Source organism: Muntiacus reevesi, chromosome 8, assembly GCF_963930625.1.
Source record: "Muntiacus reevesi chromosome 8, mMunRee1.1, whole genome shotgun sequence".
In the NCBI taxonomy this organism is placed as follows: Eukaryota; Metazoa; Chordata; class Mammalia; order Artiodactyla; family Cervidae; genus Muntiacus; species Muntiacus reevesi.
The window spans coordinates 46,728,399-46,740,981 of record NC_089256.1 but is presented as its reverse complement, the minus strand read 5'-3'; the positions used below and the strand labels follow the sequence as shown (position 1 = coordinate 46,740,981).

Here is a 12,583-nt window from a genome sequence, read left to right as displayed (position 1 = left end):
ATGGCTGGGGGTGCTTCAAGATGGCCTTGTCCCCGAAGAGGTGACCCAGAGCTGAGTAGCCCTGTCCTGATGAGCCGGGGCACTGACACAAGAGAACAACCTCAGCGGAGCCTCTGGGGCTTTGGACCCCTCCCTACACCTCACACACCCCACCTCCCCTCTCCCCACACTCAGAACACAGGCAGGATGGGGGGAGGGGGCCTTCAGACTCTGTTGACCTTGAGGGGCTCTCCCAAGGAGGGTTCTAGCTGAGCCATTCATTGGATCCCTGCTTCCCATCCCCCTCACCTTCTCAAAATTCCCCACCAGACTGAGGCTTCTCAAAAAAACTCTGGGAAACGGTTTTTCTTCTGGAGGTCAGGAATAAGCTGTCCCACAGGAAATACCAGATTCTTCAATCTGGGCTAGCCCAGCCTCCAAGCCTGCCGGGGGCCCTCTCCCAACCCACACACATGGCCAGGGGTCTAGGCTCTGAGCAGCTTGGAAAAGCTGCCTTTATGATATCCCACCCATCCCCCTGCCTCCCACCCCAGCCCGCGCCGTGAAGGGCGAGGGCTCTGGTCTACATGTTCCACCTCTTCTGGGGTCTCACTACTGTTTTGTGCCATTTTGGTTTAAGGCTGAATGCAGCTGGGGGACTGAAACTGAGAGACAGTCAGAGATTCGACCAGGAGGTTCATTGGGAGTGGGCCTTAGCCTCAGACTGAGGAAAAATGGCAGGATGGGGTCCGTGTCTTCTAAGCCTCAAGTTTGGAGGCCAGAGGTCATCTTCTCATGCCCCTGCCTCTCAGATGAATGGAAACTTCTCTCTCTAGAAGATAGTTTCTCTCGTTCCCTGATTTCTGTGCCTCATAGTTCTCACTTTCATGACAGAATTCCTAAAAATCCAAACTAAATCCTTTCTGTTGCAGTTTCTGCAAATTAACCACAGGGGACAGAGACCCTGAGGCATTGCTGTACCCCGTAGGAGAGTGCAGGGAGGCCCTGCTGAAGGATGGGGTCTAAATGAGGGTGTAGGAGTGGGGGTTGCAGATCAGCCATCCTGCCCCAGGGAATTGGTAGAACTGAGGTTTCTCTGTTAAAGTCTTCACCCAGGTGCCAGGAAATAAACAACACTTCTATCTCACTTTCTCCTCCAGCCTTGGTAAGATTCTCTGTGTAGAACTGACGTCACCCTTCCTGTCTCCGAGTATCCTTGTATTTGTTGGTCAAGTTTGTGTGTCTGTCTGATGGGGGCACAGGTACTTTTTTGATCAAAGGCTGTGCCTCTGCACATTCACACCTGGGATGCATAGAGCTCTGCCGGCTCAGGACCAGTGACTTGTGCCGGGCAGTGTGGTGGAGAGGGAGGTGGCCAGAGCTCTAGATGGCAGGATGCGCATGGCTCCAGCTGTGTCCGCTTCATGTGATGACAACTGCCATGACAACAGGGCAGCTTCGAGCAGGATGCCATGCTGCTGGCTTGTGTGTGTGTCTGATGGCAGGAGCGAGAGCACTGCTGCCCCCCTGCCTGGCCCAGCAGGCCCAGGCCTCAGGTGGTCTCTCCCCACACCCTCAGAGAAGCTCCCCAAAGGGGTCCCTCAGAGAAGGAGCCAGCCCTGGGATGAGAGAGCCAGGGTGGGCAAGGACCAGACTCCTGAGTGTACACCCAACCTGAGCCTTCCTTCCCTCAACTAGCCCAGAAGAGGCGTGCTAGGGCAAGGGCAGACCCGTTGAAAAGAAAGCTGTCCCATCCCTCTCGGAGGGGACCAAAAGACCCTCCCCTGGGGGAGGCAGCCCTGCAGTGCCCCTCTCCCAGCCCAGGGCCCCTCGTCAGCCAGGAGTATCAGCGCAGATACCATTCCTGAAAAGCCAGCTCCAGGGTCCCTGGCTGGTCTCTGTCTCCTTCCAGCAGATCTGCCCACAGGCCAGTGTCCCTGCTGGGCAGGGGTTCCTGCCCTCCCCCACTCACCTGTTTGTTCAGAACGCCCTTTCCTAGAATGCATTCCCAGAATCATCGCGGTAAGCTGGTGGAGCGTCCTCACCTGCCTCTGTCCCTACCAGTCTGGGGACCTGAGCTTGTCTTTCTTGGTGACGTCCAGTGCGAGGGCCTAGGTCATCTGCCCCTTGTATTGTGCTACTGCCCTCCAAGGGCAGGGGCTGTTTCTCTCTCTTCTTCTCTCCTTGCTATTGTGTATTTCTATGAGAGAACTCACTGGAAGCGGGGGTTGGGTGTATTTAGGGATCAGTTATTTTGCATCTGGGTTATCCGTGGGCTTTGATGAGGAGAGCAAGTTGTTTCCCACGGGACCTCTGACTTCTGGGCTCCTGAGGATGCCTGTGTGAAGCACACTCACTGTGATACTCCCAGTGCCGGGCAGATGTTGGGCTCAGACCTGGTCCACTCAACACTTCTTCCTCCTCCTCACAGGCTCCTTGTGCTCCGTCTCCATCGAGAAGGCACTGCCCGAGGACAGAGGCTTATACAAGTGTGTAGCCAAGAACAGTGCCGGTCAGGCTGAGTGCTCCTGCCAAGTCACCGTGGACGGTAGGTGGTACCCACCCACCACAGCCCCACACAGAGTCCCACTTCTCAGCGCCCACCATCCCTGAACAGACCTACACCCAAAGCTGCCATCCCTACCAGAGGCATTCTCATTGTGGGTGACAAACCATCTTTTGCAACATGAGACAGGAAGGGAAGTGGCAGCTCTGCTTGATGGCTCCTTGTGGCCTTGCAGCCCTGCCCTCAGCTGGGAGGAGGGCTGCTCACCTTGTGGGCCCCCTCCCCGGTCCTAACTGCCCCCCCATGCCAGGCAGGGAAGCCGGACACAAGACAGGAGGAGAAAGGAGAGAAGACACACCCACAGGAAAATGACTACATAGGGTTTTACAAGCTGAAACAAACAAGTGTCAGTGCTGGCTGGGCAGACCCGTGAGGAGGGAGCAGAGTGGGGTCCAAGTGGGGGCACTTCTTCCAGGAGGTGAGTCGAGGCTGAGGCCTTGGGTAGGGGGACAGGCCTGCCTCTGTGATTAGAGAGGAATAATCATAATGTAACAGAGGGAGGGGATGAGAGGCGTGAGGGCAGAGTCCTGCCAGGTCTGAGTGGAGCTTCCTGGGAGGAGGGGGCGAGTCCAGTCCTGTGGGGATCTGTCCTAAAGGCACACGGGTGGTGTGTTTGTGAGTCTCCTGCTGTCCTCTGCGTGGGTTTGAATTATGTTTGGAAGGATATTAGATTGTTTAGGCCACCACCTCCACTTGATATGACAGGACACTGGGCCACTCAGGGAAGGAAAAGTGTCCCTCATGAGATTTCCTGCTCTATTAGGGCCGAACTAGGGCCAGAGTCCCATCTTGAGGCTCACAATCCAGGGCCCATTCTCAGTATTTTGTTACTTTCCTGCAATGACCTACAAAGGTAGTTAGGGGAAACAATTTCTTGCCTTTGAAATGCCTGGTTACTAACTATCAGTGACATGTTAAAAGCTAGTGTCCAAATAAGGCATCTTGAAGACCAGCTTTGTTGTTCCTCTGACTGTGAACGTGATCACTTGACTTCTAAACTCCTAACCTGTTTCACAAGATGTGGAATCGTTGTCTCTGTTCTAGATATTGTAATGTGATTTCCTGATCATGAAAGCCAAGATCGTGATACACAATGAGCAGGAGAAAAGGAAGGAGAGTCTTAACAACCAAAGTCTTTAAACACACACACGCAATGACAACACAAATTAAATTGTCAGTTGCCAATAGTAAACCTGAGTTTGTAAAATGCTGTATGTGTCTCCCTGGAGTTCTGTGAATGTGTTTGTCACAGATGTTCTGAGTTCAAGGGAGCAGATTCGATGGGTGGAAGTGTACAGTCAGTTCAGAAGTGGGTTTGAAGCATGTGTTTTGAGGCTAAGGGGCTGCTGCTCCTGATTCCTCCTGTCACCCACCCAGGTCAGATCCTGTTTCTTTCTAGACAGGTGTTGCAGAATAGTGTTCCTGGAAACTTGGCCTCAGAAGCCTATTTCTAACAGCCCACACTTGGGAACCATGATGATTTCAGAAGGAAGCCCCTCTTGCTGATGAGGTTATCTGCTTTTGGAATCCCTAGCCTCTTTAGGTCCTATTCACATGTCCAGCTGAAGGCAGGACAGTAATTCATTCTTATCTGCAAAGTGTCAGCACCTTTTCCAGAAAAAGCAAAATGGTTTATTTTTAAAACCAAACTTGTTTTCAAAGTAAAATTTCCTTTTTCCTTACAGAATATATTTGGGGATATTTTTAAAGGTTTGGGGAATTCATTCTGCAACTCAAGGCGCTTTTGTTGCCCCTAAGTTGGTCTCCTTAGTAGACTCCCTTAGTAGACTAATAGACTCCCTTGCTGTCTCCGTGAACCTTGACCATCATAATTTATCCGTGGTTTCTTTGGAGGGGCCCTTGCAGGGTTTGGCCTCAAACTACAGATTGGGAGTTGGGTCTTAGGAGAAGAGCTAGGAAAGGGATCAGAGGGAAACCAGCTGAGATAACAAGGCTGACTCCAGGTTAACTGGGTTTTGTTTTATATTTTTTCAAATATATATTCAAATATGTATATTCCACACCCCCCTTCTTTTCCCTGTTGCTACACATGGAAATATGTTCTTGTCCTGCATGTGAGTTGCTTTCTTGCCACATTTAGCTTTATCTTTCCATCAGGAGCCACCTCTGAGCCCTTGGTAAAGGACTACAGACTTCTGAGCTGCTCCCTGACCCCCTTTCAACATCTCTCCCACTGCGCTTCTCTCAGCTAAATAGGCTTTGAGTCCTGCTCTGTCCCCTGATCCTCTCAGCTCTCCCCACTCCCTTACTCAATAATACCTGGTGGTAGTACCCAATGGGTCCATGCACCCTTTGATGTTATAGGCAAATTTGTGTGTGTTTGTGGATTAGAGCATTTTTTAAAATATAGAGTCCATAGTTTTTAACCATATTCTTAAAATAAGTCATGAATTGAAATAGAGTGAAGAACCACTTGCCCTAAGAAGTAACCTTGACTCAACTTTTAAGCCCAGTCGTTGTGCAGGGTCTTCCATTTTTCTCCATCCGCAGCTACCTGCTACATCTCTGGATAAGACATGTCTTGCATCCCTCCTAAGGGGCTGCAAGGTCCCTCTCCACTAGAGGTGAGGAACACAGCTGCTACTGATGTCAGACAGGCCTTGCCCCTGACAGTCACTCACCATCATTCAGGTAGCCTGTACTGGACACCACTTAGACTCTATGTCTGTGGCCAATAGAATGATATATTTCAAGACCTCATGAAAATGACTTTGGCTCATTGGCTGTTCTGTATTAGCCACACTGCTGCCTCCCTCTTACAGTAGAGACAGAGGGAGGTAGCCTTTAAATCGCAGCACATCTGGCTCTTAATCCTGCTGCTTCAGTTGTTTCCATAAGAAAAAGGGTGCTCTGTGCACTGTCTTGATTATGGTCATGCTGCCATTTCATTCAAGGTAGCAGCAGGCATGTCAGCTTGTACTGCAGAAAGCAGCTGAAGCCTGAAATGGGTAAGGATTTGTCAAGAAAAACCCTAACAAGGAGGAAAGGCTGGGCTTCAAGGCCTGCCATGGCCAAAATCTCTTGTGCATTTTCAGTTTATGCAACAATTGGGCAGGATATCCTTCTCATTGGGAAAACCCAGGTTCAGTAAGGGTCAGAAGGCTTCCCCAGTCACTCAGACAGTACAAAGAGTCCCTGAGTGTCTCTGATTCCAAAGCCCAGGCCCTCCGAGCCACCCTGCTCAGGGAGTCCCAGCATGAGTTACCCTGGCAGGACTCAAACCCAGGTGTGTCTGGTTCTGAAGGCTGCACCTTTCTCGGGACTATGTGGCGCCCCTGTATAGTGAATGACACTGAAGTTTCCACTGTCTGAGACAGCCAGGTCTCCCTTACTAACAGCCTATCTTGCTAGGAAGTCCTGCACCTCTGTGAGCGGCCCAGGTGAGAGGTGAGAAGGCAGAGCCCTTTGTAGGCCCCAACTCCAAGACAGGGCAGCTGTAGCCACTGCCCAGCTGCCCCGCCAAGGGCTTCGGGCCTCAGCCACCTGTGAGATCAGAGGTTTCACAACCATGGAGGGTGGTGCTTGTGTGTGGTGGGGGGTAGGGTTCCAGTGGGCATTCGTTCAGCCAGTATGTCAGCCAGTGCCCACCCTGCCAGGCAGTGGCCCTGGGGCTGGGGTTCAGAGCAATGAATGAAACAGAAGATCCTGGTCTCAGAGCCTTTACACTGGAGTGAGGGAGAGACAAAAACACGGACGAGCAGATAAGTCCTACAATGTCAGGTGATGACACGTGCTGTGGAGAAAGCAAAACAGGGCAATGGAAAGGGTGAGGCCTGTCTGAACAGAGGCCTGAAGATGTATGGGAAGGAGTCTCAGCAGTGGGAAGGAAGAGTAAGTGTGGGAAGCTCAGCCCTGAGCTGAGGCTGTGAGCAGGCGCTCCCAGAAAGAGAGGAAAGAAGGCCAGCGTGGCTGAGCACCAGGCCAGGGGTAGAGTGTGGGAAATGAGGCTGAGGACCTGCAAGGCCATGTGGGCTGCGACAGGACACCAGATTTTATTCTAAGTGAGATGGGACAACATTGGACATAGTAAAGGATCCCTCAGGTGATGACCAGACCCAGGAGGAGGCGAGGAGAGCAGGTGCAAGGTGGCCGCGATGTCCAGGGAGCTTAGACTCCATGGAAGAGGTGGGAGATGACCAGATTGATCATGTTTTGACAGCACAGCTGTTAGGATTTGCTGAGGAACTGGAAAAGGAGAGAAAGGGAAGTCAAAGGTAACCCTTAATTTTTGTGAGAGAGCGCATGTCAGCGGTGGTACCAGCTACTGAGGTTAGAATGTTGGGGGGGGGGGGGGGTAAGGTGGGGGCGGAGTCAAGTATGTGAAATTTAAGGGGTCCATAAGACATCCATAAGATATCCAAGGGGGCTTGTCACGTTGGCTGACATTTAGACGAATCTGGAGTTGAGGCAGGAGTCAGGGTTGGAGGCAGGATAGGAGGAGTCAGCTGTATGAGGCCATTGAATATCCTAGAATTAAGTGGGGTCCCTAGGGGTGGATGTGGATGGCAGAGAAAAGGAGGGCAGGATAGTGGTCTGCAAAGGAGACAAGAGGACTGGCTGCCATGAGACAGGAAGAAATCGAGGAGAGAGGGTTGTTCTAGAGGCCAGAGAGTGATCATTTCCTCAAGGAAGGATGATGGAAGTCAATACGTCAGATGCCTCTGCCAAGTAGAATAAGATGAACCTGAGCATTGGTCTTTGGATTTGGCAACTTGGGGTGGTTTGTAACTGTGAGAAGGGAGTTTCAAACCTAACTTGTGGTGTATGCAGCTAACAACCTATGCCTTGGCTCCTAACTGCTGCAGTCCACTGCCACTATGGCCAGGTAACTTTTCTGATTGCTGAATTGACTTCGACCCACTCTTCTTTTCTTGGCTTTGATCTGCTATCACTCCCATTTGTTCTTTATATCAACTCAGGCAGCTAATGTGTATTAGGCTGAACTAAATCAAATTACCATTTTAGCAGGTCAGAAGCACCTGAATATTGGCAAACTGGATGGTTCAACCTGAAACATGGGTATAAAGTACTCAGCATCATACCAGGCATGGACTGGGACTTCCCAGGTGGCACTAGTGGTAAAGAACCTGCCTGCCAATGCAGGAGACATAAGAGACATGGGTTCAGTCCCTGGGTTGGGAAGATCCCCTAGAGGAAGGCATGGCAACCCACTCCAGTATTCTTGCCTAAAGAATCCCTTGGGCAGAGGAGCCTGGTGGACTACAGTCCATGGTGTCTCAAAGAGTCAGACATGACTGAAGTGACTTAGCACAGACACCCAGGCATGGACTAAGTACCCGATAAATGCCAGCTGTTACTCCACATCTCATCCCCTCCTCTGGGAGGTGTGGCTATTCCCATTTTCCTGGTGAAGAAGATCAGGAGCTTGCCCAAGGACTCATGGTCACCAGCCTGCAGAGCTGGGAAGATGCTCATTCTGGTCTGACCTCTCTGCCCTAGTCTTGCCAGCATACTTCTTGCTCTGGGGCAGAAAGAGAGAGGCTAGCCCCACTGCCCTACCCACTATGGGGGCTCCTGGAAGCTCAGAAACCTCCCAGAAGCCTCCCAAGACATCATTCCCCCTACTGAGAGTTGCGGCTCTGGGAGTGACCTCTCTTAGGGGAAATAGAAGGAGAAATGCTGCGGTGGAGTCTGAGCCCGGAGCTAGCCCAGGAGTGGAAGGGGTGAGGTGTTGTCCATATAAGGATGTGTATTCCTCTCTATGTCGAGGCCCCCCGTCTCCCCACACCACCACCTTCCTCCCCCGTGCTTCTTTGGGGGCACAAGCAGGCCAGCAAAGGACTTCCAGCTCTGGGGCCCAGATCTAGAAATGGAGTTCAGTTTCATCACAAGCTGATTAAAATAGACAGAAAATACATGCTGCTCTTAAACTTTTATAACTATTATTTTTATCCCCTGGGCAGCTGTGTGAGCACAAAGCTGGTTCTGATTAAGCACATGGTCCTCCCAACCCACTCCTTGCTGTGGTTCTCATGGACAGACTGACAGTTAATGGCTTGTGGTGCAGGCACAACCCCCAAGGGGGCGGGGGCGCTGCAGAGGAAAGAGGGGGCTCCTCCCACCCCTGCAGTTCTCCACATCTGCGGGAGTGCCTGGTTTGACAGTGAAAGTTAAGCCCCTTTCCCCAGGGCCAGATGAAAAGATAAGTCCAGGGAACCTCTACAAACAAAACTCAAAGCACAAGACAGTCGTGTCTGACTCTTGGCGACCCCATAGACTGTAGCCCGCCAGGCTCACAATTCACTGTAAAGCAGTCACCCACGCTCTGAGGACGGATGCAGGGGCAGGAAACATACAGCAGGGCCTCCGGGAAGGCTTTCTGAAGGGGGAGGATTTTAAAGTGGATTTGGGAAGGAGGCCAGGCAATGTGGCAAACAGGAGAAGTGAATGAATAGGTAATGATCGCCTTTGCATGCCTTCTTTCCCTAGAGTCTTGCAGTGCTGCAAGGCAGAGAAAATAAGTGTCATTTCCTTTGTACAAATGTGGAAATAGAGACCCGGAGCATGATCCCAGGATTGCTGATGGCAAAGGCGAAACTAGAGCCCTGCTCTCTCCTTCCTGACTCTAATGGTGCGCAGAAGCAAAGCCCACCACAACCCCACGAGGAGAGAAGGAATCTCAGTCCCTGTCTGCCTTTGTTCACGCACTCAGGGAGACTGGGCCTCTCATCCTTTGCTTGCTTGGGCCTCAGTCTCCCCATCACTAAAATAAAAAGTCTTGATCCTTCTTTACCTCCCTCCTCTGATGCTCTGGAACTCACTGGGAAAAAGATGGTGAGAAGAGTGCTGATGCCAAGGATAAGAGGACTGTGTGTACCTACTCTGTCCTTACCTGCTCTTCCTTAAAAGGGGGGAAAACAAAGAAATGTCAGGGTGTGCCTTTCTTTGAATTGTTATTGGTGCTGTCAATGCTGGTCTGGAAGGAACGGAAGAGGGAGGGCCTTAGACAAGGAAAACTAGACTCATCTCATGACCTTGGTTTATGGCAGCCTCATCCACAAATGTCAAGGGAAGCATGGACAGGTTTCCTGACTCTAGCAGTAGTCCCTGAGACCCGCCCCTACCTCTGCGCTCACCCACATACCCACCCACCTGAGGAGAGAGACTAGCAGTTTTCAGCCTGGCAGCATGTTATTGACACCTAGCGCCCCCACCCAGACCAATCAAGTTGGGCTCTGGGGAGTGCGATACCAAGGTACCGGTGCTTCTATTGGACAGCCAAGGTTGAGAACCAAAGGTTGATAAATATGTACTGAGGATTTTTCTGTAGATGACAATGACCACTATGTCCCGGGAGAATACTCAATAAGAGAAAATGAAATCATCCCTTCCCCATGGCACTTCCTGCTCCTTCATCCGTGTCCACAAGGAGACCAGTATGGGGGCAACCCACTGAGGAGACAGGACACAGACCATGTCGATACAGATGGCGGGGGCCCTGACTCATCATCTGGTGCTTTTTGGCTCTTACGGAAGGCGGCAAAGGATAACACACAGCTGGGGATGGCAGCAGGGCAGGGGGATTCCTGGATTACCCAGCTAACAAAGAGTGGGCTGGCCTTGGATTAGGAGGGAAGCCTACTGGTATAATCGAATATATAGGGACAGACCCACATACTAGAGCAGGAGAGTAATCCAATGCCATCTAGAAGGAGCAATGCATCCTGAGAGTAGCACTGAGACTGCATGCCGGGGGAGTGTACATGCCCAGCCCCTAGTTCTGTGCTTATGTGCCCACCCGCCAGAGCCCCTAGTGTCCAGTCTAGTGGAGAGCACGTGTTAGCAGCCAGGATTGCCCCACTCTGGAGGAGGGACAGGGAGATGGCCCCTCCTCACCAGCCAAGCCACAGGAATGTGGCCAAGCCTCAGCTGGAAAGTCCCACCCCCTCCTTTCTCCCTAGTACTTCCTCTTCAGGGGCAGGAAGAGGATGCACAGGAAGGGGCTCTGAGTGGGGGAGGCTCCCTCCTAGCACGGTCTCTGAAGGGAGTTCCTTGTAGGGAAAGTGCTGGAATCTAGTGATAGCGGCACAGCCAGCTCCTTCTTCTCCTGGTCCGCGGGCAGTTTCCCTGCAACTTGCTCCAGTCTGGTCTCTTCAAGGCCCAGCGAGGGCCTTTTCCTTTTCCACTCAGCCCAGCCCAGCACTGTGTTACCCTTGGCAATTTAAAAATAAAAACAAAAAAAGCACAATGTGAGAGTTGCAAGTTAAGCTTTATTTAAGGGCAAAATGAGGACTATAACCCAGGAGACAGCACCTCAGATAGCTCTGAAAAACTACTCCAAAGAGATGGGGTGGAAAGGTAAGTATGTATGAAATTTTGGTGAAGGGTGAATACATGCAATCAAACACATATTTTTCCAGAAGGTTTCTGCTAGTCTTGTGAAGCTTGTGCTAGTCACCAGAAGCAGTCATCACCATGAAGGATTTTAGTGTTTTTCTAGATATGAGGAGATACAAGAATTGGGCTCCTAAAATTTGCTCCTGAAAATATGTTTATCTGAAGATGTATCCTGCCAGTTTCCTACACCCTGCCCTCCCAGAGCACAGAGTGCCTCAGTTCTGCTCTCCACTCTGAACTCCTTTCCGGAGGTATTGGAGGTCAGCAGCACATTATTGAATCTTTGTGGAGGTAGATGGCAAGAGCCCATGGCAAATGCCAGTTTGTAGTTGACACCCTGCTGCCAAGGGAGGGCTTCCCTTGGCATCATCCACACTTGGCATGAACGTGAAGGAGAGTGGAGGACAGGCCTGAGGAGTCGTGTAGCATTTCAGCTCTGCCCAGAGGCCACCACTGAGGGGTTCCACTGAGTTCACTTTGGGGAGGATGCAGAAATCCCCATGACAGGCCCGAGGTTCAGTCCAGAGTGAGTGAGGCATGCCGACTGCCTGCTCAGAGGTCTCCATCTGATCTGGAGGTCTGACTGTCACTGCTCTTGTTCCAAGGGAGTTAGAGAAAACGGAGGCCTCAAGACCCCTCCAGATCGTGAGCCCAAGGGCAACCATCCTGTGCCCTGCTTCCTCGGTTTAAGAGAACTCTCTGCACAGAGCAGGCTTCTGGAAGTCCAGAATGTTTAGCCCAAGTGGGTTAAGACCCAGTGAAGGGAAAGGCAGGGCCTGGGTGAGCAGAGGGCCCTGCTGATGTGATTCTGCTGGCCCGCACCCACAGCAGAGGTAGAAGTGCTCACTGGCTCCCAGGGTAGCCTGTCCATCCTTCTTCAGGGGGACTGTGCTCTGCACTTGATGTATAAGGCCTGGTGGCACAACTGCTCCTTCTTTGGTGCTCTTGATGCCAGCCCAGGTGCCATCTGCCCCACAGCACGAAGGGCCCTCCGAGTGGAGCAGGTTGGGGAGGACTATCATGGTGGTGGTGGAGGTGGGATTTTTATTGCAGTGTTTTTCTGCTTCTTTCCCTGGGCGGCTGCCGACTCATGTTTATTGTTCCTATTTAGTTCCAGATGCCCCCGCCAGCGAGAATGCCAAGGCCCCGGAAATGAAAGCCCGGAGGCCAAAGAGCTCTCTTCCTCCAGTGCTGGGAACAGAGAGTAAGTACCTGTTCAACTCTTCCAGGCGAGCCCAGAACCAAGGGCCGCCACTGCCTTGCCCGTGCTCCACAGAGCCTGGCCTCTGTCCTCACCCTGGTACCCCGTGAGCTCCTGGTGACCCTTCCTCTCCCCTCCCACGTCTTCAGGCCTAAGGACATCCACGTCCTCTGTCAGCCCCACTCAGGCCCCACCTGACCCCTGGGAGACCATCCCCTAGTCTCTCTCAGCTGTCTTTCCTGCCGGATGCACCTTCTCCAGGGGGGGCTCTGACCAGATCAATCCCAGCTGGAGTGCCCAGTCGCCGCAGAGCCCACCAGCCCCGTACGAGTGAACCTCTCCAGGTGGCCGCCCTGGCACACCTGCCACACATGCACACCCCTTCTGACATCGCACCTCAGCCTTTCCTTCTGAGTGCTGCCCCGCCCCCCGGCTCCTTTCTCCTGTTTTATCCTCAA

The 12,583-nt window shown here is 52.1% G+C and overlaps 1 protein-coding gene across 6 annotated transcripts in view; it reads left to right on the top strand.

The window, feature by feature from the left end:
* MYLK (myosin light chain kinase) overlaps nucleotides 1-12,583 on the top strand; it is a 284,285-nt gene that overhangs the window by 204,941 nt on the left and 66,761 nt on the right. For 5 of the 6 annotated variants that reach the window (XM_065943432.1, XM_065943428.1, XM_065943429.1 and 2 more), the window contains 2 exons: nucleotides 2,411-2,527; nucleotides 12,036-12,128. In XM_065943432.1, coding sequence (XP_065799504.1) covers nucleotides 2,411-2,527; nucleotides 12,036-12,128 — 210 coding nt within the window. Of the gene's footprint in view, nucleotides 1-2,410; nucleotides 2,528-2,882; nucleotides 2,964-12,035; nucleotides 12,129-12,583 lie in introns of those variants that run through there. The other variant, XM_065943434.1, reaches the window with a different exon arrangement.